We start from the raw sequence: 25,377 nt of genomic DNA, 5'->3' as shown, positions 1-25,377 counted from the left end.
CAGGGACGCAGGCTCTGCTCCCAAGGCCGCCTGTCGCCTGCAGGGTGTGACCAGAGTGCAGCCAGCCCTGCTCCATCAGGCCTCGGGCAGAGGGAGCCCAGAGGAGGCTCTCTCCATTCCTCAGGTGGGGGGGAAGGCAGAAAGTAGGGGAATCCTCCTCTGATTTTTGCAGTACCTTTGAGTGCACAGAATCTGGCCCTTATCCCACTTTTTATATTGTTAAGGGACTGCTTGCATACAGATAAATCTCACAGCTAAATAGATGAATAATGAATCCAAATATGTCTCTAGTACAGACCAGAGAGGCATACAGAATAAATATACCCCTGGCAAGGAAAAAAATGTAATTATTACTCCATGCCCAAATTGAGATGGATTATGGAGAAATGGTTTTCTTAAAACCAGAGGAAAAGCTATAGGAAGAGGTGTCAGTAAAAGAAGAAAATATGCAGATACAAATAATAGTGAAATAATTAACTGTGAAAATAAGAATGAGAAATGAAAAGGTGGACTGCCTGGGGTTTTGGAGAGCATTTCATGAGCAAACATGCATGGGCACTCATCTAAATCTCTAACAGTACAGAGATTAGAAATAACAAATGGTAACTTGCAGCTCAAAGGCTCAAACTTTGTAGCAGGAACTCACTTTAGCTGATAGTCTGTTTGAGGGATTTTTGAGTGTTTGTTTGTTTGTTTGTTAGTGTTTGTTGGTGTTTGTTTGTTTTTTCCTTTTGGCAGGGCAGGAGGAGAGCAGGTTAAAGGTATAAGTCCAAGAATATTATTGTTTGACCTCTTAGGAAGCTCAGCAACTTGCTGTCCTCTCAGACAGTCTCATGACACTTCCAAGGAAAAGCTGCTCAGTAACTGAGAAAGTCTCAAAGCATAACTCTTATTACAAGGTCTCTTTTCCCTCTACTCCACCTTCCCCATTCCATCCCCTCTGCACCAGAAACAGCCCCTCAGCAACCGAAATCACAGGATTTAAACAGATTTAAACAGCAGCAGATTTAAACAGCCTGCCATGCATGGGAGCATGCCACTTGGATACCACTGACTATCCATAGGGCAGCAATCATGGCCAAAACACTGGAGAATCCCCTGCATTTCAACTATTCTTTGCACATTACATCCTTTCTGTCCCAAATGCAAAGGCAGTCTGGATGCCTGCAGCCAAATGAAAACAAGGAAATCTGCTGTTTACAGCAAAACACAGCCTACAGTATTTTTCTTGTTCACTAAGGAAGCAATTCAAATCTCTTGTTAAGGAAAAGGTGATAAGAAAACATTGCAAATGGCAGCAGGGGGGAAATACTGAAGGCTTTGTAATCAAGACTAGTATGTTAAAATGAGGCATGAGTGAACCTGAAGTTGTGGCTGACACCACCAAGACAACAAATCCAGTATTAAGTCTGCAGATGAAATCCACACACCCTGTTTCCCCACAAAGGCTCACTATGAGTGTTGTGGGGTAATCCAGCTGGGCTGGACACAGAAGCACAGCATCCTTCTTTCTGTCTTTGCCCCACTTCACACCTCAGCTGTAGCCATCATTTAAGGGCACACAAACAGGAGCCCTTTTCTTATATACACCCACCAAAATCATGCCCACAACTCAGAGGCAGGAGGAGGACAGACCACTTGTCGAAGGAAATAAAACTCAACTGGGTCAAAAGAAAGTCTTCTAATTCACAGGAGATTTCTATACCATTTTCTCCCCATTTTAAGTAAGGACATGCCCAAACTTGTGGTTTTGTGCTGAGAAAAGCCAACAGAGAGAAGTTAAAATAAGAAGAATTCAGGTGCAAGCATATTTTGGAGAAGTCTGAAGTAGGAAAAACCTGAAAAAGCAATAATTCTGATAAATGCTGAGGACAGCATTTCACCACTGCTATAAATTCCCTCAAAGAAATTAACTCTGAAACACTCAGCAGAGGATACAAAGGCAGAAATCAGAAAAATATTTTGGCTCTGGCTCTTGGGCTACTACCAACCTCTCTTAAAATATGTGTTTTTATTATTCAAGACCTAAGTGCATGCAGTTCTTCACAGCAATGGGCTGCCATGAGCTGGGGCACAATGACCAACCAGAAGTGCTCAGTTCCAACTATGAACAAAAGATATTCAAGAACTTCTCTTGAACAGTTAGATTAAAAATACCTAAGAAAAAATACAGATCAAGTGGTGACAAATCCAGAAAAGAGGTCCATATTTAGACTGCCATAACAAAGAAATTTTAGGAGAAGGGCAGCACCTAACAACACAGTGGATGAAATCCACACAGAACAGACTTCTACTCTGCACACTGAACAAGTCACAACCCTACCTTTGTAGGAGAATGCTAGAAAAGACTTTTCAGAACTATGAATGATGATTTTGATTGAATTTTCATCATTATTGCTTTGGGAAATAAGACAGGAAAGGTAATTTTTAACATGTTTCTGAACTTTGTATCTGCACTGAACAAACCTACAGGAAGATTCTAGGGTTCCCAGCTCTGTTACTGCTTTAAACTTTTGATGGGTAGCAGGAAGCATGAGGAAAAAAATGAATGTTTCACGAGACAGTGTCTGTAGTGGATGAACTACAGCACTTAAAAATCAAATTCAGATTTTCAGACTGACTAAAGTTTTCAACTAAGCAGAAGACCAAAAGAGCTGTTCCTGTAAGCAGGAGCTGATATTCAAGACATTGTAAGTTTAGCTCTGATCTTAGCAATTGCACAATTTTCAGTGGCACAACCAGCAAAGCATCTGCAAATGAAGGGTCAGGGCTATGAGTGTTCTTATAGAACTCTGCCTCTTTCCAGCAAATCAGGCATTAAGGGGGAAGCAGCTGTATCATTCTCGTCTACATTTTCACAAATACATCCGTGTCTAAAGTCACAAGATCTACACGTAAGCGAATCGCTGGAACTCTAAGTTGTTCTAGAAGTGGAATTTCCCACAGAGCCATAACTCTTGCCAACTTCCACAGGCACTTTATCTCTTTATGGACAGTGGGGTTTTAATGATGTTGTCTTCTGCCTCTTCTACACATCCATATCCTCAGTAATGGGTGCCTTTTTTGAAAAGAACAGGTCACTGATTGATCTCTGTCCAATTCTGCTGTGTTTGATGACCATGGCTGGCAAATGTCTCCCTGGGCCAGAATGGAAAGTTCTCTAGGAGTTGTCAAAAGGAGAAAGAATAAACTGAAATTTAGGGAAAGAAGTCCTTACTCTTGTGAAGTCCGACCAGCTATAATGACACATTCCATATCATACATACCATCAGACAGAAATCAGAAGAAAATTGCCTCAAGTCAACTTTCTTTTGTTCAGACCAAAAAACCCTTTATTGCAACATCAAACTTTTAGAAGGATTACTCCATTGTGATTACCTTGGCCATAATGGGCATCTAAAGACAAGCCAAACACCCAGCTACAGAGCCAAAGCCTGTAATTAGAGCTGATATTTGATGAAGGCATGCTATGATAACTCAGAAAGCAGTCATTAAAAAAAAAAGCAACAGCAAATGGAAATATCACTTCTGCTTTGTATCTAGAGAAGTCTTTATTTTATCAGAGTAGCAGTATTATGGTCAGTGCATTGCAGTTCAGAATCAACTGTCCTGCAGTAAATGAATAAGACCACAGATTCAACAACAGGCTTGCTTTATAACCTGTGTACAGGCAAGAGGGAAAAGCAGCCTGCCTCACAGAGTTCCAACTTTCAGTCCTCTGCCCCAGACTCGCTACAGGCTCAGGTCCCAGTGGATTTGCTGCAACACAATTTGCAACAAAAAAAGTAACAATGAAGGTTGGAATTGAAAGCAAGTGCAGAAGCTGCAGGATTCTTTACGGTTTGTGCAGTGTTACTCACAGAGCTCACACTGAGGCAACACACCAAGTACTCACCCAAAAGAGTTTACAACATGGAATGCCACTAACTTGGTGATTACTAACTGCTAATACACATTTTGAGAAAAAAAACCCCACTATATCAGAACAACATGTTTCCCTTCTATGACAAAATAACAAGTTCAAGGAACATGGAAGCAGCAATGCATGTAGCATCTGGACTTCAGCAAGGCTTCTGACAGCATCTTACATGCTCTTTCCACAAGCAATTAAGAAAAAATGTGTATTCAAAACTAGCTGACAACAGTGTATACAACTCATTGAAAAACCTCAAAATTGATCACTGCCAAACTGGAACAATGTATCAAGTGACATCTTCAAGAGTTTGACTGGAGTCCAATAGGACTCAACAGTGTTATGAACTAGGCACATGATTTAATATATGGCATTGTTATCAAAGATCATGTTCCTGTGGGAGCTGAAACCCTTTTAGACTATCAGAAGATAAATCAAAATGGTTTTAACAAATGTGGAGAGGCAAACCCCCAGACGGGATTTCTTCTTTTTTCTGTCTTTATTAAAAAAAAAGTTAATATACAGTCAGTTCAATGGGGATCCTCATTTACAGAATAAAAAAAAATAAATATTTGCTTGCCAGAAGTTGTGCAGAAACTAGTCTGGACCAATAATGTGTCAAAAACCAAATGTGCATCAACAATATATTTAAATGAAAAGCTTCAAAGGTTGATGTACAAAACAAACATCTTTGCTAGGACAGGTGAAGCAATTCTTTCCCCTCTGGACAGCACTGACATGACCTCAGTCATGTCCAGTTTTGGGCATCACATTTCTAGAAAGATATGAAGCAACTGGAGAGAGTCCAGAGGAGGAGGGGGAAAAGGAAAAAAAAAAGGGACTGGAGGTCTAGAAAACATGACATATGAGAAAAGATTGAAAGAACTGGGTTTGTTTAGTCTGAAGAAAAAGACTAAAAAGAGACATGATAACAGCCTTCAAATATGTAAAAGATTGTTACAAGAAAGAAAAACTACTTTCCCCAGATACTCCAGATAGAACTAGAAACAACAAGCGAAGAGAAAGGCAAATTATGTTTTTAATGTTTAACTGAGAGAAAAATGAAACATTTGAAAGATTGCCACCAGGGGCTGTGAAAGGATTAAAGGTTTTTAAGTACAAACATGCCTAGAACCAGCCAGGTATAAAAGATTTTCACTGAACTACTGAATGAACCATACGAGTTCTTGAGGTCTTATTCAGTGTACTTTGTTTCTGTGTTGTAGGCATAAAATTAATTCCCTTCTTTTTATTTGAAAGCACTCATTGAGTTTACAACAATGACTAGTTCCTTTTCTTAAAAGAAAAACTGTTCTTTCTAGGAAGATAAGAAATTCTCTGTAGAAAATGCAAGGGACCACTGACATTTCCCCAAAATGTCTTTTCCAAACCACAACAGAACAGGAGACAAGCACTGCCACTCATTACAACTGTAGAATTGAACCAGGAATGTGATACATTTCTCTATTCATGCTGTTTACTTATAAGAGTGGTTTTCCTGTTGTGTATAAGATTTACTCAGTGAGAGGTTTGGAAAGAAAAGATGTAAGAAATTATAAAAAGGAGAGATTATGGAAGTGGAGTTAGGGTCAAAATATAAAATGACATCACCTACTAAACTAAATATAGCAAGTTTTACAGGCAAATGAAGTGCAATAACTAGAGTTTTAGTCAGTCTGAATACTGCCAAGCAATAAATTTACTGGCTAATATATTCATCAGTGCAAATTACTGCAGAAGGTGGCCCCTGGCCCTCTCAAGTCACACCTACACCACAACTACTCAGATGCAAGAAAGCTCTTTCTGATTAAAAGCTGCTGCTAAGGAACTTTGTGTTAGGTCGGGTCCTGAGCTTGTGGAAACTGCTTGTTCATCACACATAGAGTAGAGTACAGATGCCAGTCCATGGGGTACACTCCAAGGGACCTTTCCTCTCCCAGGCCTTCAGAGGACAGGAGCAAATGATTACAAAGCTGAAAGTCAGAAGACCAGAGAGATGCCCTTAAAGTATTATCTCCACTGACTGATTTATGCAAAAGTAATACAAAGTAATACATCATAGTCTTCCTAGGAACGGATATTTAACTGTGGTTTGGTTAAAAGTGGCAGTTTAGTATTTCTTAATGTTTTCTTAAATAAATTAGCTCAAATCAGATTGTAGCTAGGATCCTAGAGGCTTTATTTATTTTAAAAAGCTAAAAAGAGGATTATTAATGGTCCAAGCTTCCATGGTGCTTTGGAACTAGATAAAAATCCATGCCTTCTCTCTACATTTCAGTAAATAAGGTACGTTTTTTATGTTGTGCCTTATTTTGCCTCTGTCTTTATTTTTAGACAAACTATTCCCTTTGCTTCAGTACTCTTTTGTTTTCTCCCCTTCAATATAGGCAATTCAGTCTTGGTCCCTTGTTTTCAGAGTAAGTGGCCACTGCAATGAGAGGAGTTGAAGTATTAGCCCACCCTCCTTTATGTTGGGGCTTGTCTCTGAATACAGCATTTACACTGACATGTCAGTAAGGGCCAAGGAGAACAAACAGAGTTTGGGTGCGGGGAAAACAAACACAACACCTCACTTCCATTGCAGAATGTCAGATGAGCAGACCAGAGTCATGCCTCACCCGAAGAGCAGGGACAGCTCTGCAGGGGTGAGCAGGCAGGAACACAGCACTCTGGTGAACGTCTGGGGCAGGATGCTAAGGCATGGGACAGGGTCGGACGCAGAATTTGTCAGAGATAAATTATTGAGGTGATTTCAACAGGCAACTTTGATGAGCTGTTGTAAACATTCAGAAGACATCTGTTCTCTTACAGCATGCTAGCCAAGATGCATTGCTACTCTTGTCTCACCCCTACCCCTCCGAGCCCAAGGAAATTTACCAATATTTGGATGCTTTAGAAGTCGGCAAATTCGAGCTTCACGTTCCAGTTTCTGGTGATCTGAAAGAGAATACGAAATAAGATATTAGGCACCACAGCTATGAATTACACTCTTGCTCATATTCAACAGAGAGAGGAACACAGTGACCCAGCAGACATCCTGAAGGCTGAGAACTGCTGGAACATGTCCGTCTCCCAAAACTTCACAGGCATTTCAGGAGAGGGCTATGCAGCTGAGGCTGCACAAGCCCTGCTGCTCACACTACAGAGCCAGCACTGAACTGGTATTGCACCCTTTGATTCAGCGTGAGGAGCTGCAGAATGAAAGGCACCACTCTTACATCAGCTTCTCAAATTTGCAAAGCCACTTCCAGTGAGCCCCCATCTGGGAGGTATTCTTTCTCCAAGGCTGGAGAGTTGGAGGAAAAGTCTCAGAAGAAATAACACACATGAAATGGGAAAATGAACTACTTCCACTCCAAAGAAACACTATGAAAGAAGGGCAGAGTAGGAGGGACAAATACAGAGCTCCTGCTAGTGCACAGCCATCACATGAAGTAGAGCACTCTGCCAGCTTCAGTGAACTGTAAAGGTAACCATACTTCAGTACCCATGGACAGACTCGCTGGTGAAATGCTGAGCACGCACTTAGAAATCTCCAGGCAAGAAGTTCTGCTCAAATGCTAAGTATGCTTATTCCAGCCCAAAGGCAACATCAGTTCAAGCACGACATTCATCTGGATTAAAGAAAAATATCAAGAAGACTAAAAAATTGTTTCTCTTCCCATGTGTAAGTTCAAGGAAAGGAGAAGGACTTAGAACAACTCTGCATTTCTCAGCCAAGAAGCAGGGGGCTTTTTAAACCACTGATACTTTTCACTACAGCTGTGGCTGACTCCTGAATTTACACTACAACAACCCTGTGAAATGCTCACACTGGACAAGCACAAATTAACTGAAAGGAACTGAGGGAGAAAAAAATCTTTTAGGCAGCCCTGTCAGCTGCCAAAATCTAGACTTTTGTGGATGCAGAACAAGACAAGCATGCCTAGAACAAGACAAGTAAGAACGTCCAGTCCTTGGACTTCCCATTCTAGCCATCTAAGGAACATAGCAAAGGGAAGTAGGAGTACCTGCACACTCTTTCACATTTCCTCTCTAGCAGATCTGCAGCACAGGTGTGACTCTGTATCCCTGTGACACACAGACCTTCACAGGAGTAAGCAGGACCCTTGGCTGGTTGGACTACTCAGCAGATCACTGGTAGGAATGCAACACCCTTTGATTTATAGGAACCCTACTGGAGATCCACTTCAAGAAAACTGCACTGCACTATTCTGCCTGCAAATTGCCTGTTCAGCTCCTTGGTCTCTGCATTATCTTCCCTTCTCTCTGTAAAGAAGGCTTTGGGCAATTGTTCTCTTCCCCATGAGCAGAAGACAGAGACTGAGCCAAATCTCAGCACAAAACACTTTTCTCTCCCAGGCTGGGAATAGAAGCTCAGGGCATTGCACGATTCCTGTCTTCTTTTCCACTGCTGAACTATAGAAAATGTCCCAATTAATACATTATAGGGCTGAGATGTGCTTACATCCTCATCTGCTATTGTTCAGGGATGGGGGAAGGTAAATTACTCCTTTCATCTCTCCTTCTTTCTCAGTCCTGGAAATTATTGTTGTTGTTGCATATATTTTAGAGTTCTGTGCCAGAACCACTCTCCAATAAAATACCAGGCAGCAAGAAAGCCTGGAGAGCTTCCATGCTCCTGAGGCCTTGGTGCAGTGCAAGCACTTTCTCACCTGCATTGCTTGGGAGGGGTGGGGGTGTCTTTGCTTCCCTTTTAGCAGCATCTCTCACAAACGAAGTTTTGCAAAACACAGTAACAAAGTAACAGACAGTGCTACACACTCTGCACTCAGGATAGATTCTCACAGCAGGACAACAGTTTAAGATAAATATCCACAGCCTGCTTGCATGCTTTGGCCTTGCAAATTCCCCACTTTCCCTCCCAGCTCTACTTGGAACTCCTACAGAAGGGGATCCTTCATCTACCCAGATCACGTTGCCCTCGTGCACAGCTATACTTGCTGAGAATCTGTTCCCAAGTACAAGGACACAGAGAAGCAGGCAGCAAAAACAGCTGAGCAAAGGGGGAAGAAGAGGCAAGAGCTCACCACGTGCTATTCAGCTCCCAAGTCCTGACAGTCAGGACAGACAGCTGACAGGAGCAAGGCTCAAACAAAATGACATAACCATCAAAATGCCATGGGAGATGTAAATCAAGAGCAATTGCTCCCCTGAAATCCTACACCATCGTGCAGAGGGAGGGGAGCTGGCAGGGCAGCTAGTGTTCATGGGCACCAGCCACACCAGAACTTGTGACAAGAGGTCACCACCCCACACTCCATCCCTCCAGCACCACACAGCCTGGCCGGAGACCAGAGGAGGAGTACAGCACTCCGGTCACAAGGTACAGGAAACTATTTCTGGTCGGGGGGAAAGCATACCACACTCTTCTGTCTCCAGGGCAACAAAACAGGCCAACTCAAGCACAACTCACAGAGAAAAAGCACACTCCAGCCCTGGGAGCACCAGCCCGCAGCAGTCAGCCGCCACAACTGAGAGCAGAGAAAGGTCAGGCGGGTTTCCTGCCGCGAGTCCTGGAGGATCACAGCTCCCGTTCCTGCAGGAGCACTTGTCCTGCTCCAGGCAGCACCAGCACACGGCCCAGCCAGTGACTTGATAAACGCTCCCCCCATCCCCAAAGGTCTTCATCATCTGGTGGCCTTTGGCATGGTGTAAACATTTGACTCTTATCAAATCAGCACCAGAGTCAATTCAGTACTTATAGGGATCAACCTGGTACCCAAACACATAAGGAATCAAAATTTTCTACCTTACTCTGGTCTAACAAAGGTTTATTCCCAGTAGGAGACAAAAATATCCAAAATTTTTTGAGTCCAGCAGAGCAGTGAATGGGTTGGCTTTAACACTTTTCTCATACAGGGTCTGTCTGAACTTTAAAATGCAAAGTAATCTTAAATGTATTAAAATAACAATTAAAAGATCCCTTCCTTACCAAGAGCTTGCAAAGAAATAATTTCTCCTCCCTCTGCCCTAAAGAGAAAACTTATTTCTGCAGGTCACTTGGAGTGGAAGTGTTTATTCCTAATGCACAGTGGAACTATACCTCATAGCTAACAGGAGCACAACAACGCATCTGACCTACCTTACAGGATTCTAGGCCTGGGACATTGGGCCTATTTCCCACCTTTCACAAAACTGTGAAATTCAACCAGTAATTTCCATAATCTGCCTAAAACAAAGTATATCCTTTAGAAAGCATAAGGGTTCACATTCAAGAATACAAGTGATAAATAAAGTCATACACCCACAGAAATTACTGCAAATGTTAGCTATCCTTCCTGTTAAAATTCGGCACTGCTGTTCCAAGTCTGAATTCATCTACCTCCTGCTTCCAAATATTGGATTTCATTAAGCTCTTTTCCTGCTATGTTACAGAGCTGTCTAGCTCTGAACAATAGCTGATGCTTAAAACTTAAGTACAGGATATTACAAACACTCATCTAATATTCATTTACTGTTTTCCAGCCAAAAAAAAAAGAATCTTGCTCTTTGGAAAATTATTCTATCTGCAGTCTGAAGCAATGAATATCTACACAGACAGGAAAGTGCAGCCTATGTATCTCTTTTGTAGCAAAACTTAAAATGTAAATGCTTAAGAAGATGGTGCTTAAAAAAAAAGAGAAAACTTACTCGTGTTTGATATACAAACTAAAGTGTGAATATCTATTTATCTTTTTCAATCCTTTATATAGTATGATTTTTCCATCTCTGCTCAGCATGTAAACCAACACTTAACTCAAGTACCTTTAACATCATTGCTCTGCAAACATAGCACAGTCATTTTAGTGACATTACTGCTGGGTTTCTTTAGAACATACCTGATGAGAAAATGCCTTTTCAAAGAACTGGGATTTCTTTGAGATGGCTTTTGATTTACTTAAATAGAAAACAAGAATGGCTGTGTTAGCATCATTTTTAAGAGTTAAGGGTCTATAAAAATGAAACTGTTCCACTTTACAGAAACATGCAGTCCACTCACTGGGGCAGGACTCTTCATGCACAATGGATGGACAGAAATGGCCGTGCACAATCAGTAAAGTCACTGCTGTAAGAAACTCTAACTGGGAAGGCTAAAACAACAACCTTGCCTGAGTACAGAAGATAGCAGACCAAAACCATCATAGTTTGTCCTGATTTTTCACAATGTATCAAACTTCATCAGATACGCAGGATAACTTGATGCTAAAGAAAGGTATACCCAACAGAAATAAAATTCTAGAAGCAGATAACTTCACAAACACCTGGCAATCTCCAACAGAGTGTGGAGTATGACTGGTTTTATACTGATGCACATTTCTTACTCTTTGCTAAGAAGATAATTTTATTGTATGACCAGTTCAGTCTGATATCCCAAGGAGGCAGTGCCAGAGATGGCTGAATAACATGAGACCCATTTTCTAGGCTCCACTTTTCTCCAGGGAAATACTTCCCAGTTTTCTACTCTAGCCACTACATGCATGACTGCTTTGCAGGAGGTTCATCGTCACCAGGTCTTTCTCCTCCAAGGGTACCCAAGACCTGGAGAACATTTTCAGACACAGACAGGGTAGAGGATATCTACAAACGCCAGTAGTCCAGAGCTGCCAAGTGAGAACATTCACATAACAACAACAACAAAAAGATGAAGAAAAAGTTCACTATGCCTAATCAGCCTGCTAGGAAGCTGTGTGAGGAGAAAGAGCAGGCAGGGAAGCCCAGAGAAACCTGCATGGAGCTGAGGTATGCTTGTGAGAGGCAGGCCCTGGAGAACAACACCTACCACAAACCCAAAAAGGAGATCAGTCCCAAGTAGGTGGGCTGAGGGCCAAACCCGAGCCAGAGCAGGAGGAGCTGGTTAGGTGTCAGGTGCCAACACTGCCACCCTGCACTGGCAACACAGCACGAGATCCTCCCAACTTCAGACAGAGCTGTGCTGGCCTGAGTGACTCCTGCTCCCAAGAGATGCACGGAGGGCTTCTCTTTCAGCTACGGGCAGCTGCCACGTGAACATGCTCTCCAGCCACAGCTTTGCCAGAAGCTCCACAAAGGATCACTGGCCAGGGAGGTTGAAAGAGAAGAGCCTTTTTTGAATCCCATCCCCCTCTACCTGCCCAAGGAACACTGAAATTTATTTATTGCTTTAGGAAACAAATGTGAGCAAAGCACACCTGTTTCAGGCTATTCCCTCTTCTGGCAAGAGGAAGTAGAAGTCAGCATTAAAAACTAATTTAAATACTGGACAAAACTATTATTGACATAAATTAAGATTTATCAGTAAAAGTGATTAATTTCACATTGACCAGAAAACAAGGTGTAAAAACTTAATTCCAACATACTTTCTTCAACAAGCATTAGAAACACAGCACTGTTTCAAAATGGTTCCCTGTGCAAAGGACTACATCTGCTGCAGCATTTATTGGCTTACTTTACCAAACCATAGTGTGCTGGTTATATATAGATATAGATATATATAATACATATATATTATATATAATATATTACATATAGTATATACTATATGTAGTTTTATATACATATATATATACTGAGGTCTTGTGGCTAAAGCTTACTCTTTATTTAGTTCACCTGCCTTAAGAAAGGAAAAAGATAAAGGAGCGGGGGACAACTTTTAGCAGCCTAAATTTTAGCCACTTTAGTGGAAAGGCAGATTCTTTCCTAAAGCAGAAAAAAGAAGCATCAAGAAAACTAACACTCAGATGTGAGCTCTATTATAAGAATCTATGTCATGAAGAAAAAAACCAGTGTTCCTCCCTTTACAAATGCATTATCTTCCTATTCTCAACTGGAATATACAATCTGGCTGCTTAACACCACAGCCCACCTGTCTTTGTCCTGCATTAGGACCATGCTCTGTCCTTACTGTTAAAGGAAGCTTACAACTATCATTCCTGTGGGAACACATTCTAGATTACATTTCTGAGAATGGGAAGAGTCCGGAAGAAGAATCAAACTCAAAGCAATAAATTCAGTTTGATTGCTGTCATCATGCCAATTCCGGGAGATAGTCAATTGGTGCCAGCTGCTGAGATATCATTTGAGTTGCTTCAAGACAGAAATCGAATTTACATCAAATACATTTTGTAGTGTGAGACTAGTCTGAACCTTCAGGTTCCTTCATGCTTGTTTAAATTTAAACTTCCTCTCTGAGACATTCCCAGCAAAAGGAGTTAGCTCCCTCATCCTGCACTTCAAGACACAGACTTCTCCCCATATTCTCTCATTTTTTCCAGCAAGTCTGTACTACACAACAACTGACATGTCTCAGCATTTGCAACAGGGTAGCAGAGTACATTATGCCATACCAAACCACCAACTTAAACAGAGATACCAGCAAGTCTTAGACTGACACCACTTCCCCATCTGCAGAATTAGTAGAAACAAACATTAAAAAATCATCCTAGGCCTTAGGAATGACCAGAGGCTCTTATTGATTCAGTATATCCTTTCTGACAAGAGCTAAGAGCAGATGCCTACGAAAAAATGCAAAGAAAATAAGCATATAATGACCCCTTCCTCTCTCCTTTCCATTTCAGTGTTTCTACATTGCCATTTCAAAGACCAGCTAAAATTTATAAATCTGTAGCAGCATACTACTGCCATTGCAGGCAACAACAGCACCTCCAGCACCTCTGTGGTAGCAACTGTGCAAAAGTCACAAAGTCACCGAGGGGAACACAGGTCTGGAGCCAGCACGTGAGGATGAAAGAGTCAAGCTCCACTTTTCTCAAGCAGTGAAAGCTAGAGAAACAAGACAGTGGCAAAATCCTCATCTCATGCCTTCAGCTACAGACAGAAGGAGGAGGTTCAAGTGCCAACATGACACAATAAACAAATATAAGATTTCTTTCAAGAAATGACAGCAAACATATTTTCTGAAAGCCTTTCCTCCAGTAAAACCACTAACATCAACACCTTGTAACAGCCTTTTCCCATGCTTTCACAACTTCCCAGAAACAAACAACTCCATGCGTAAAAGTGTAATATGACCCCTAACAGTAAACATACACACAGATCTTAAAGACAACCTAAAGTCCCTTGGTCACAAGCTCTGTTTACACACACTAGTATCTGTGAACTCCTGGGTATTACTGTACTAGGAAACCAAAACAAACAAGTTAAAAGAAACAACTCACATAAACTTAGCATAGTCTCCACTTTTCTGTTCAAGTAACACAGAAATTAGACTTTGAACACCACAGAGTAGAAATCAAGATGGTTTAAGTAATTCTATTTGTATCTCAAGTAAGCACCCTGAAGAGTGGGCCAAGGCAATTTATTCTCTTTTCCTGCATTTCATTACCTTGTACTTACCTTGCAAAGATAATTTGACTGAAGGCAGATATTAATATGTATACAACAGTGGCAAAAGCAAAAAAGCTATTAAAAATACCTAGAAGAGAGGAATCTTTAAAAAAAAAGTCATAGTGTGCACCTTTGACATTGCACGTTCTACACTTGGTGTGACTCAAAGCTGCCTTTTCTATTCACATGTGCATTTCTCAGTTTATCAGCTAACAACCTGTCCAAAATTTTTCTTTGAATTATCCATCAGGTGGACCTGCTAAGAGAAAGAGAATTCCTATCCACTTGCTTTCAACAGGAACACATACCCTGAATACTGTACACCTTATAAAGCAAACCAGCAGCACATCGCTGTGCACGTTAAGAGGAAGTGGGGAGCTTGGGCTCTCACAGCCACCGCCAACTTTCCAGGAACTTCAAGAATCAAAGCAGGTCAAATCAGTGAATCAGCACAGGCTCACTGCTACAGGTGAGAGTGATCTCTGTCACAATTAATGACGTGAGCAGATTAAGTGTGCTCAAGCCTAACATGCCACTCTTTGTCTACAAAGGCACAGATAAAGCCATATTGTGTGTTTCACTATCTCAGAGAGAATGATAACCATTTGCTTAGGTTCTCTCCTGCGGAAGATCCCACAGTTTGACCAAAGCCAGCACTGCAAACCAACATGAAATACAACTGCATGGGCATTCAGGAAGGGGAAGGAGCAAGCAACCCCAGCCATCCACTGCAGACATAGTCTTTGGCTTCAAACTTGAAATAAACTCACAATTTGGGCAAGGGAATTCCTTCTGACCTTTCCACAGCACTCAGAGAAGCATTTCATATACCCCTTCATGGGACATTGCTCCACAACGTACACTGTCCCTTCCCCACTAGCCACAGGCTCCTGCAGCCCTGCTCTTCAGGCTGTTTTAAAAGCTTCGCTGCTCCCAGTCTTACTCAGCAAAGTGCAATGAGCCAAGCAGAGCCCAGTGGATTCAGCAGGAAGCCCTGGTGTCAGTGCAGCCACTGACAAATGAGCCAGCAGCATGACTGCATTAGGAGAGTGGAGGATACCTACCTACAGAACAACTGACAGAAGCCAAAGCACCACTGAGGCCCCGGTTAGAGTATTCAGGTTAGAGTATTCAATAAATTCTGAAATGACATATATGTCATCATGCACGAGCCCTGTTTGTGGTCCACATTTCTCAGGGCATATCAGCATCCCTTGCTGACAAGACAAACATCTCTCCATCTCCCCAGTCATCTTTCCCATGCCGCCAGTGGGATATACAAGGCCTGTGCCAACTCTGCTTTCTTCTGCTTTATCATTATCTACTTTTCCCATCAAATATTTACTTTAGTAGCTAAAAACCAATGAAGAATTTCCAAGAGCCTCTGACTTGAATTTCATTCCTCCTCTTTTTCCCTGCTAACCATCAGTTTATTTCATGTCAACATGATGGAGGCAAGTCATGGAAGGAAGTACCCTTCCAGAGTTGGTGGTGAATGGGCAGGAAAGAAACATTTCAGCTCATTTGCCTACAAAGCTGTGTGCTAGATTAACACCTACAGCCACAAAGTTGGTACCTACAGTCTGCTGCAATAATTAAGAATTCTACAAACAGACCATTAAAATTCCAACTCCACCTGTTCCATTGGCTACTGCAAAGAATGCCATTTCTTGCTTTACGAACTGCCTCCTTGCTCAGGGTGGGATGGAACACAAGAAAAATCAGTGCAGCAGTGGGAGGTACTGGCAACCATTCCTGCAGCAGCAGATTGTAGCTCCCCTCTGAAGGAATACATCCTGCAGCGGACAAGAACAAAAATGCAGCCACCTTCCTCTTAATCTGAAGCAATGGAGATCACCAACCACAAACTCTGTCAGTCTGATAGAAGCACAGCAAAAGGCACAAATATTATCTGCTGTGGCCAGGAAGCATTAGTGCACCCATCACAGCCCTGACACAGGAAGAAAAGTGGTGCAATTGCACACCCCCTAAAAATGGTGTGATTGCCCTGCTGGCCAGCCTGTCACATTGGGGGCATTTCCTTGAAGGTCCCCACTAAGTGTGTGATGAGCATAACAGCTTATTTTAGCTCTTCTTGGGCATATTAGCTTAGTGTAATTCAAAAAGCTTTCAAAAGCCTATATCCCAGAGAAAAGAAGAACTGTGGGGTACAAACACAACTAGCAAAATGAATGAAGTTTTCAAAACAGAAGATGCTGAGCTCCCCAGATGTGAATGCTAAAACATGCTTCTCTTTCTTGCACCAAACCAGAGCAAAAATGACTACAGGTCTCTGTCACGATCATTCCAGACTCTGTTTCTTGCAAGAAGACCTTCAGTTCAGAGTACTGGTGTAGCCCAACTCTCACAGCACAGCCCCCCACACCATGTGCAGCAGAGCCCTCCCTTTCCTTGTCCCTGCCCCACATACAGCACGCCCACCTCCTTCCCCCTGTAAGGCTGTGGTTCAGCACATTCTCCTCCCTTTTGGCTCCTGCAGCTTGCACTTTCCTCTGCAGCCCCACATCCCCCCAGTTCCAGCAACTCAGCAGGGAGACATCCCTGTTCCTTTTGCTGGCAGCCCCAGCTGCACAGAGGGCAGCCCCAGTTCAGTTCATCCCTAGTTTCCCATCTGCAAGGGCACCATTTTTTTTAACTGCATTTTACAAGTAAATCACGTGATCAGCTGCTAGTTTGGGTGCAGAGCCAAGAAACACTCTGCTGTATGGGGGAAGGGAGCTGATGTATTTTTTGTTTCATGTGACCAGCTTACCAGAAACTTCACTAAGACCAAGAGCAGATCCTCCACCCACACCCCTCCCTTACCACAGCCCCTTCCCCCTGACACTCACAGCAGAGGTGCAGAGCAAATGCACAACAGGAGAATCTGGCAGCTCACATGCCTACAGCCAACCATCAAGTCCAAAAAGAGGGGGGACACCAGCTTTGCATCCCAGCGGATCCACTGAGGGCAGACATGCAAGGAGCTCATCTCTCCCACAAAGGTTATGGCTCCCACACAGGAAAGGGAGAAGTTGTGGGTTAAGAGACACTGAGGCAGGAGGCTGCAGCACCAATGCTAACTTACGCAAACACACCGCAATCTTTTGGTTAGAAAGCTGAAGGGGAATGTTTCAGATCCAAGAGACTGGCTGTAGGATGCATGCTTAAATAAAGAGCATCCCAACATGCTCTCACAGAGACATGGGGAGGGAATAAGTGATTTTTTAAAAAAATACACAGTATAAATTTTAGATGGGTTCCATATGCTTTTTGCAATGAGATGGACAGGATAATATGCATGGCAGCATCTCTTTGCTCACACAGAGCTGTACAAGAATGTATTTCCTCCTGTGCCCTTTAGATACCTCTCTTGAATTTCCCTTAAATCTATACAGCACAAGTAGAGATTTGGGAAAATAGAAATTCTGCCAAATTTCTAAAAGACAGATAATTAAATGGTGTAAAGAAAGATGTTAGAAAACAAACAAAATATGCTCGTAAGTGTACAACTACTTCCATACTATCTTTTTTTTGGAGAATCTCTAGGTGTCTAAATATTTACTATAAGGTCAGAAAACCCTTGAAGCATGAGGTTTCTTTCCCTACCTTTAAAGGGCTGGAGAAAAAAGTAGAGGTACTGAAACCAGAGAACATGTCAGTGACAAGTCTGTGAACAAACTCAGATCTTTGGAGTCTGAGTTTTTCACTACACTGTTTCTCATCCCTCTGCAGAAAGACAAATGAAGATAGAAACAATGCAGTGTTCAAAATCTAATAGATTTTGAACACTCAATGCAAAAATTGACAGGGACAGCATTAGTACTGCTGTGATACCTCATCATGTCTCACTCTGGGAAGCATGAAATCCAACTTCAATGGCATGCTAGGACCTAAGGAATTTTTATTATGAGGTCTGGTGTTCAGAATTGAAAAAAAAATATTTTTCTTTTAAAAAACCCCACATTTAGTCTCTTTGGGAACTGCCACCCAACAAAGACTGCATTGCACTTGACAAGAGCACAGCCTGAAAATAGCTTCCTTCACATGAAAGCTCCAGATTTGGACAATCTGGTGTGCACAACAGCTTTAAAGTGGTCACCCTGTTCCATTACCATGTTTGCTTTCAGATTCTCAGGGAATGAGGCACCTGACTTGCACTTTTTTTCCAAAAAAACAGCTGTTATGCTACAGTTTTGATGTATTCTCTGGCTAAGTTAATTTCTTGTTTTGATCAATGTTTAATGCTCCTGGCTAGATCAGTTTAGATCTTGTTTGCCTGGAGGCATTTAATGCTGCTACATTACCGTAATACTAATTTTAAGGTCATCTACACCTCCCCCCCACAAAGTCTTTGGCTGTGATTGGGATCTAAATTATGTGATACATTTTGGCACTGAATTGCACAGCACCATATCAAGTCAACAGACACTTATTGAATCTCAGGAGATGGTCAGATTTGCTGATTAACAGACAACACACCCAGAACATTCTCACTGATGAAGTCCACTGTGTCACAAAGAAAGACTGAAGATGAGGGGTTGAAACCATAGCACTCATGTTATCTCAGAGCACACAGTTCTGTAAATTGCTGTCTATCTCAGGCAAAAAATGAGAGGGGAAAAGGTGGTGCGTCAGATGGAGAAAGAAAATGCAGTGAAACAGTTATTAAAGCACAAACACTGATGGCTACAAGGGAAATTTCTCTGCTGAGATTCAGTTTTAATGAGATGGTGGTTAAAATGTCAAGCCAACATGTCTGAAGACCAAACCCTTCTTTGTCTACGGAACACATAAATGAGAAGAGTGGCAGAAAAATATTCTCCACATTACCCACCAGGCAGCATCAGCTTTGACCTAGAAGGAACACTTCTGCCCAACAAATGTTATTTCCACAAAGAGTTTGAATTTCAAATCCAAAAAAAGACAGCAGATCATGGTCTTGTCTGTGGCCAGTGCCTGAGGAGTGTTCACAGTCCAATACGAGATCCATGGAGCACAAAGGTGGGCTGTAGACTGCAGCACTCCCTGGTAGAAGAAGCTTCTGAACAGGCACCATTCACAGCAGACAGCACAGTAAAAACATGTGTCCTTACGCTCACTTTTTTTTGCTATCTCTACCTGGACAGCTGGTCTAGCAAAATAAGATTTGAGACCTTGTTCATCCTGTCACTAAAGCTGCTATCTTTATTTCAAGAGGAATGCTAGCAAAGGTGATCCCTTCCCCTTCCTAAGCCTTGCTCCTTTTCTTCAGTTCTTCTGTCAAGAAGTGTATCCAAATAGTGCAGTCCTTCAGCACAGCAGGCACAGGACAACTACAGGTGTACACTGTGAAGATACTGCTGCAGCCTCAGCACAGAAATATATAGCTCACAAGCTCACAGACAGCTCGGGAACATGGAAAAAAGCAGTATGGCCCATTACCTAAAATAAATAAATAACTAACTAGTCACCTGTGCTGTAGGACTGGTCCCTGCAGAAAAAGAGATTCCTGGGTTCTGTGACCCAGTGGCAGAGCAAGCAGCAGTGTTCAGGACTGAGGGACAGCACATCTCCCAAGCTGCTTCTATCTAACAGAGCCAGGATCTGGAGTGACAGCAGCCAGCGGGCAGGAAGGCCTAGAAAGCGTGCCCCACAGGCCCTGGGAAAGGCAAGCATAAAATATGCTTCTAAAAGAAAAACATTAACAACCCTTGTAGACGGGAAGAGACAGGAGACAAAGACAACTAAAGAAGTGTCCAGAGGGAAGACAAAGACACATATATGATGCATGGGAAGGACAGAGAACCCACCAAAAGGGGCAGCATAAGGAAAAAGGGCTCATGTGAGATGAGAAGACCCAACTCAGAGATGCGACATGGCCTTGGTGAACGGGAGCAAAGGGCAGCACAGCGGCTGCCCAGGGCAGGCAGCTCTCCTTCATGGGCCACAGCCCTCAGCAGCCTTACTGACCATGTCACACACAGCTCAACAGAAATTAAGTTGGGCAACTTCTGATTAGTTTAGCAACTGTTATAATCACAAACTAATCTGTTTTTCATTTTACAATTATTTAAACAATTTCCTGTTCTTCATACTGTACCCATATTCACTCCTCCACCACACACTGAAACATGTTCTCTGTTCAGCTGGAGCACAGCCATTAGACCCTCCGGTCCTCACAGCCAAGGAGGTGCCCGGAGAGGGCACTCAGCCTAACCACAACAGCCACCATCCAAAACAGTGACCATGCTGCTGGCGGATCAGCTCAGGAAGTTTCTGCCTCCAGCCCATTTGCTTGTTCTCACCTCCTCAGCCAAGTTCAGTGCCAGATCAGCTGTTTGGGTGACAGCCCTATGAGCAGGGAAGGAGAAGAGAGCAGCAGAGGCAATTTTAAGTCTTCTCTGAAGTCAGTTAGCTTTGAAAGCAGTTGATAAAATTAACAACCCTAACAGAAACTGCCCACTGCAAACAGCAACCAAATAAAGCTGCTAGTTCCCAAATGGCTGATGACCAAGCCACAGCTGCGCCGGGTGGGGGAGGAGAGGGGGAAAGCGCGCATGAATCCTCGAGTGAGTCACTCACTCCCTGCATCCCTGCTGGCCTAGATAAATGCTGCTGCCAGTCCACGATGGGTGCTGCAAACCGACTCTTAAGCCCGCAGCATCCCCGCTGCTCATCTCCTGGTGGGCACAAAGCCTGCACTGAACAACACCATCTTTCTGCAAGTGGGCAAGCAAGAGAGGCAGTCACAATCACCATTAGGGCTCAGGTATTCCCATTTGGCTATGACTGACTTTTATGTCTCTTCTTGCCCTTGCTCCTGCTTTCAGGAATTGCCCTTCAATGGCTGAGACCTCAGGCAGATGAGGATGCATTATAAAGTTTGCCCATTTAGATAAGGAAAATACTGAAAAAAGTGTGAAAGCAAATAGATAATAAAAATAATAATAAAGACACTGTGTAGGATGTTGCTCTGAGTCCCTGCACTGGCATTAGTTTGTTTACAGTGCAGGATGCTCACTTGTACCATCTGAGCAACAAGTCCTGGTGGATCGCATCAGAACTGCCTTACCTCGATGCAGAAGTTTAGGATGGAGGCAGAATTACCCAAAGCACAAAATGCATTAGAATTAAGAGCAAATCACATCAAGTCTATACCACATGTAACATCTCCACTACAGATGTGCCAAGGTTAGGGGACTGGTCTAAAACAGACACTCCAGCTAGTTAGACCTGTGTAAGACAAAGCCTTAAATGCTATAATACTGAGGCACCACAGCTGCAAATCCTGCAGTCACGTCATTCATTGTTTTAAGAATGAAGGAGTTGAAGTAAGTCCTGTGCCCAATGCAATCCCTGTGGGACAGCTATTAAAGTTTTAATTGTCCTCACCCCCTGAGAATGTGACAGATTTTTTTTACCCTGGTTTCCCAAGAGTACAAATATGCCAGAAGGAACACGGCAAGAAAAGAAAAAGAACCTTGAAGGAGCAGAGTCGCAATTAGCTGCATGTACAATATTGGTGTACATGCTGGGTACTAAGGATTTCAAGAAGCTGGCTAGCTGATACTCATATAAAGAAGAAAAGGTCAGGCCACAAACTCCAAGTTTCAGGCCAGTGATGCTACATTTTGCAACTTTCTAAATTCTACTTTCTATGTGACACAGTTCTGAAAACTTCCCTCATGACTCTTGGTTTTGAAATTACAAAACAAGTGGAACTCTGGGCAAAACACAGTTGTACTCACAGTTAAAACTGACCAAGATTGCACTGGTGTCTCCTCCAAATCATTATCATAAGTACTTCAGAGAATCCAAAGAAATAAAAGAACAGCTTATCCTACATCTAATCCATCTTTCCCTCTGGCCTGAAGATATATGTTACAGTGATTTTCCCCACTCCCTACCACAAAAAAACCCCAATCATTTCAGATGGAAATGTAAACCTTCCTGCCTGCAACTTTTGATACATGTTGGGAGGACTACAGTGTTGCCACATATGGTTAAAGACAAGGAATATCCCAAGAAGGCAGAGCAGCACAAGGCAGCGAGTAAGGTGCTGCACAGGGCACTTGCCTCAACCCAGGGCACATTAAGAACAAATCCTACCAAGTACACATACATGCAATAGCTCCATAAAGGGTCACTGATATAACTAAATACTGACAAAAGGTCAATGGATTAAACTACTTGTGCAGTCTCTATACAGCTCCCTATGCAGGTAGAATTGCTCGAAAGTTTTGATGCCAGGTTTCTCTAATGAAACAGCCAAAACAAGCATATCTGAGCTCCTTTACTGCATTAGTAAAAGTGAAGAGCAAAGAGATGATCATTTCTACAGCCTTCAGACCAACATATCGCACACTGAGAAACAGCAAGAGAATGAATGAATGAATGAAAGAATGAATGAATGGCGGGGTCAAGGCACGAAGTACTGCCTATCATACCCTAAGACAGGCAGAGCCAACTGACTTACACTGGTCACAAGCACTCTGTCCAGTCTCCAGCTGAGCACTCCAGCACACTGGTTCTTCTGAAGCACCCAGTGCTGCTGCCTGTTCCACCTGGCTAGCAATGCCCGTGTGCCAAAAAACAGGCTAGCCCAAGATAATTATGCATTCATGAGGCTTCTAAAATCTCCTGAAAATGCCAGGATGTCCTGCCTTAAAAAGTTCTGTCTTCCACCCAGCTCTAGCAAAGGTATTCTAAAGCAGCAAATCCCTGCTTTAGAAGAAAATGGTCCAGGGACTCAATGAACTATGGAAAGGCAGAGGAAAGCGTCTTCCCATTATATTGAGCTCGTGTAAAAGTACAACAATGGAAAAATCAACCAGTGGACTTGCAGACCTGGGAAGATGTCTTTATTTCCTTCTATCGGTCAGCTTGGTCCATCCAATACCACTCTAAAGTAATCTCTGCTTAACTCCCCTAAGCATGTGGCTCCTGAGCACAGAACGTACATCACGTGCCCCACTGCTTATATATCTGTGACAGAGGCAGATTCATATCAACTGGCTCAGGTCCTGCTTGTGCAATTAATCACACTTTGTCTTATTTAAGGGTAGCATTTCTTTAGCCTAACTCTGAAGCCGAGGGCAAGAGACTGCTCACTGAGCTGTCAAGGAGACCAAGAACTCAGAGATAAAAGGTCTGTGGGAGGAGGAACCTGTGGATTGTTGAACCTGTGTGGGATAGAGCAGGGGTCTATGTTCTTTGGAGAAAAAAACATTTTTAGGAGAAACAAGTTTGCTGTTACCAGCAATTATGCTACCTTTTATATGGCAAATTTGTTTCAATTTCATGACTGGAGTTTGAATTAACATTTGATTGATTCCAGCACAGATTTCTTGCTTTTGAAGTCCAAGTTTCCCCTCTTATATTCCTTCCATCTCACCATAATTTTGGACTCTTTCCTTACATCACATTTTAGCCAATAGATTTGTGCTTATAAATAAAATTAATTTTCATTTTGAAATATATACAACAAACTCAAAAGGCCTATAGAAAAAAATGCATACTTTGGCTCTTTATAGTAAGTCAGCAAGTAACTTCATATAAATCTTAATTTAGAAGGTACCCAAAAGATAGCTGAGGGCCACTGCTGGTGCCCTCTGAAAGTCAGGCAGGACTGTAAGACTTGGCTATCTCCACTTGTGTGTACAGACTGGGTAATGAGATGCAGGAGAGCAGCCCTAGAGAAAGAGATCTGAGGGTCCTGGGCGATGGCAAGTTGAACAGAAGTCAGCAGTGCCCCAGATCTGAGGGTCCTGGGCGATGGCAAGTTGAACAGGAGTCAGCAGTGCCCCGGCAGCCAGGAGAGCCAAGTACATTCCGGGGGGCAACAGGCACAGCATGGCCCGCTGGGCAAGGGAGGGGACTGTCCCGCTCTGCTCTGACTGGGGCCTCCTCATCTCAAGTGCTGGGGGCAGGTCTGGGCACCTCAATTTAAGAAACATATAAAGAGCATCCAAAGAAGCACTATGAAGATGGCAAAGGGCCTTGAGGGGAAGGGTTATGAGGAATGGCTGAGGTCACTCCACCTGTTCAGCCTGGAGAAGAGGAGACTGAGGAGAGAACCCATTGCAACTCACAACTTCCTTGTGAGGGGAAGCGAAGGGGCAGATACCCATCTTTCCTCTCTGGTGACCAGTGACAGGACCAAAGAAAATGACCTGAAGCTGAGGGGAGGTTTATGTTGGATAGGAAAAGGTTCTGCACCTAGCAGGCGGTTGGACCCTGGAGCAGTTCCCCAGGGAAATGGTCACAACACCAGCGTGACAGAGTTCAAGGTGTGTTTGGGCAATGCTCTCAGGCACCTTGTGAGATTCTTGGGGATGGCCCTGTTCAGTACCAGGAACTGGACTCCAATGATCCTTGTGGGTCCCTTCCAGCTCAGGATATTTGGTGATTCTATGATTCACTTCTACAAGCATCCCAGAGACCTGCTAGTACAAGTGTAGGCAAGAGCAAGCAGCTAACCTGCCACAGGAGCAGCAACTAAGGTCAGTTATAAGCTGGATATAAAGAGAGGGTGGGGAAAGGCTGTAGTGAAGACTTGGTGTCATACCAGGACAGGCAGAGAGAGCAAGTGAAGAGAACAAGTCATGATTTGGTGGAGGGAAGGGCAGGACAGGAGGTGCAAAGCAAAACAGAAAATGAGGCATGATCCTGCCTGACAAAGGACAAAAAAAAAATCTTTGAAACATTGCAGTGACAGTTAAACTACTACTCTAGCAACACAGAACTGCCAGACGAATGTTACACAGGCTGGTTTGCACAGAGTGGGGAGGAAGAAGATGCACTTGACGGCCCCCTCAAAAGAAGACACATGGTCTTACCAAGTACTGCTCTTCTTTGCTCTATCCAGAAGGTTCACAAGGCAGAGCTGGAAGGACAGTATTTGACAGCATTAAGATATCTTTTCCTGTCCTTGCTGCCTTGAAAATAGAAATATATCTGAGGTGCAAAGCAACACGACCCAACTTACAAGCAGTTTTCTAGACTTCTTTTCAGAAAAGGTCAATGTGACAAGGTCAGATAGGCATTTATGGAATCTGCTTGCCAAATCCAAGACAGTGCTCAAGAACATTATTGTTCCAAGTCCCTTACAGATCTGTCTCTAATGATGAATAACCTTTGAGACCATGGAGACAATT

The 25,377-nt window shown here is 42.9% G+C and overlaps 1 protein-coding gene across 11 annotated transcripts in view; it reads right to left on the bottom strand.

Annotated features, from left to right (window-relative positions):
* Positions 1-25,377, bottom strand: part of CAMK2G (calcium/calmodulin dependent protein kinase II gamma) — a 119,402-nt gene that overhangs the window by 59,666 nt on the left and 34,359 nt on the right. For all 11 annotated transcript variants that reach the window (XM_039727294.1, XM_039727299.1, XM_039727289.1 and 8 more), the window contains exon 3: positions 6,791-6,850. In XM_039727294.1, the coding sequence (XP_039583228.1) occupies positions 6,791-6,850 (60 nt within the window). The remainder of the gene's footprint in view (positions 1-6,790; positions 6,851-25,377) is intronic.

Source organism: Passer montanus, unplaced genomic scaffold (assembly GCF_014805655.1).
Source record: "Passer montanus isolate IOZ18808 unplaced genomic scaffold, ASM1480565v1 scaffold61, whole genome shotgun sequence".
Lineage (NCBI taxonomy): Eukaryota > Metazoa > Chordata > Aves > Passeriformes > Passeridae > Passer > Passer montanus.
Note: the sequence above shows the minus strand (reverse complement) of the source record. Positions and strands in the feature narration are given on the sequence as shown.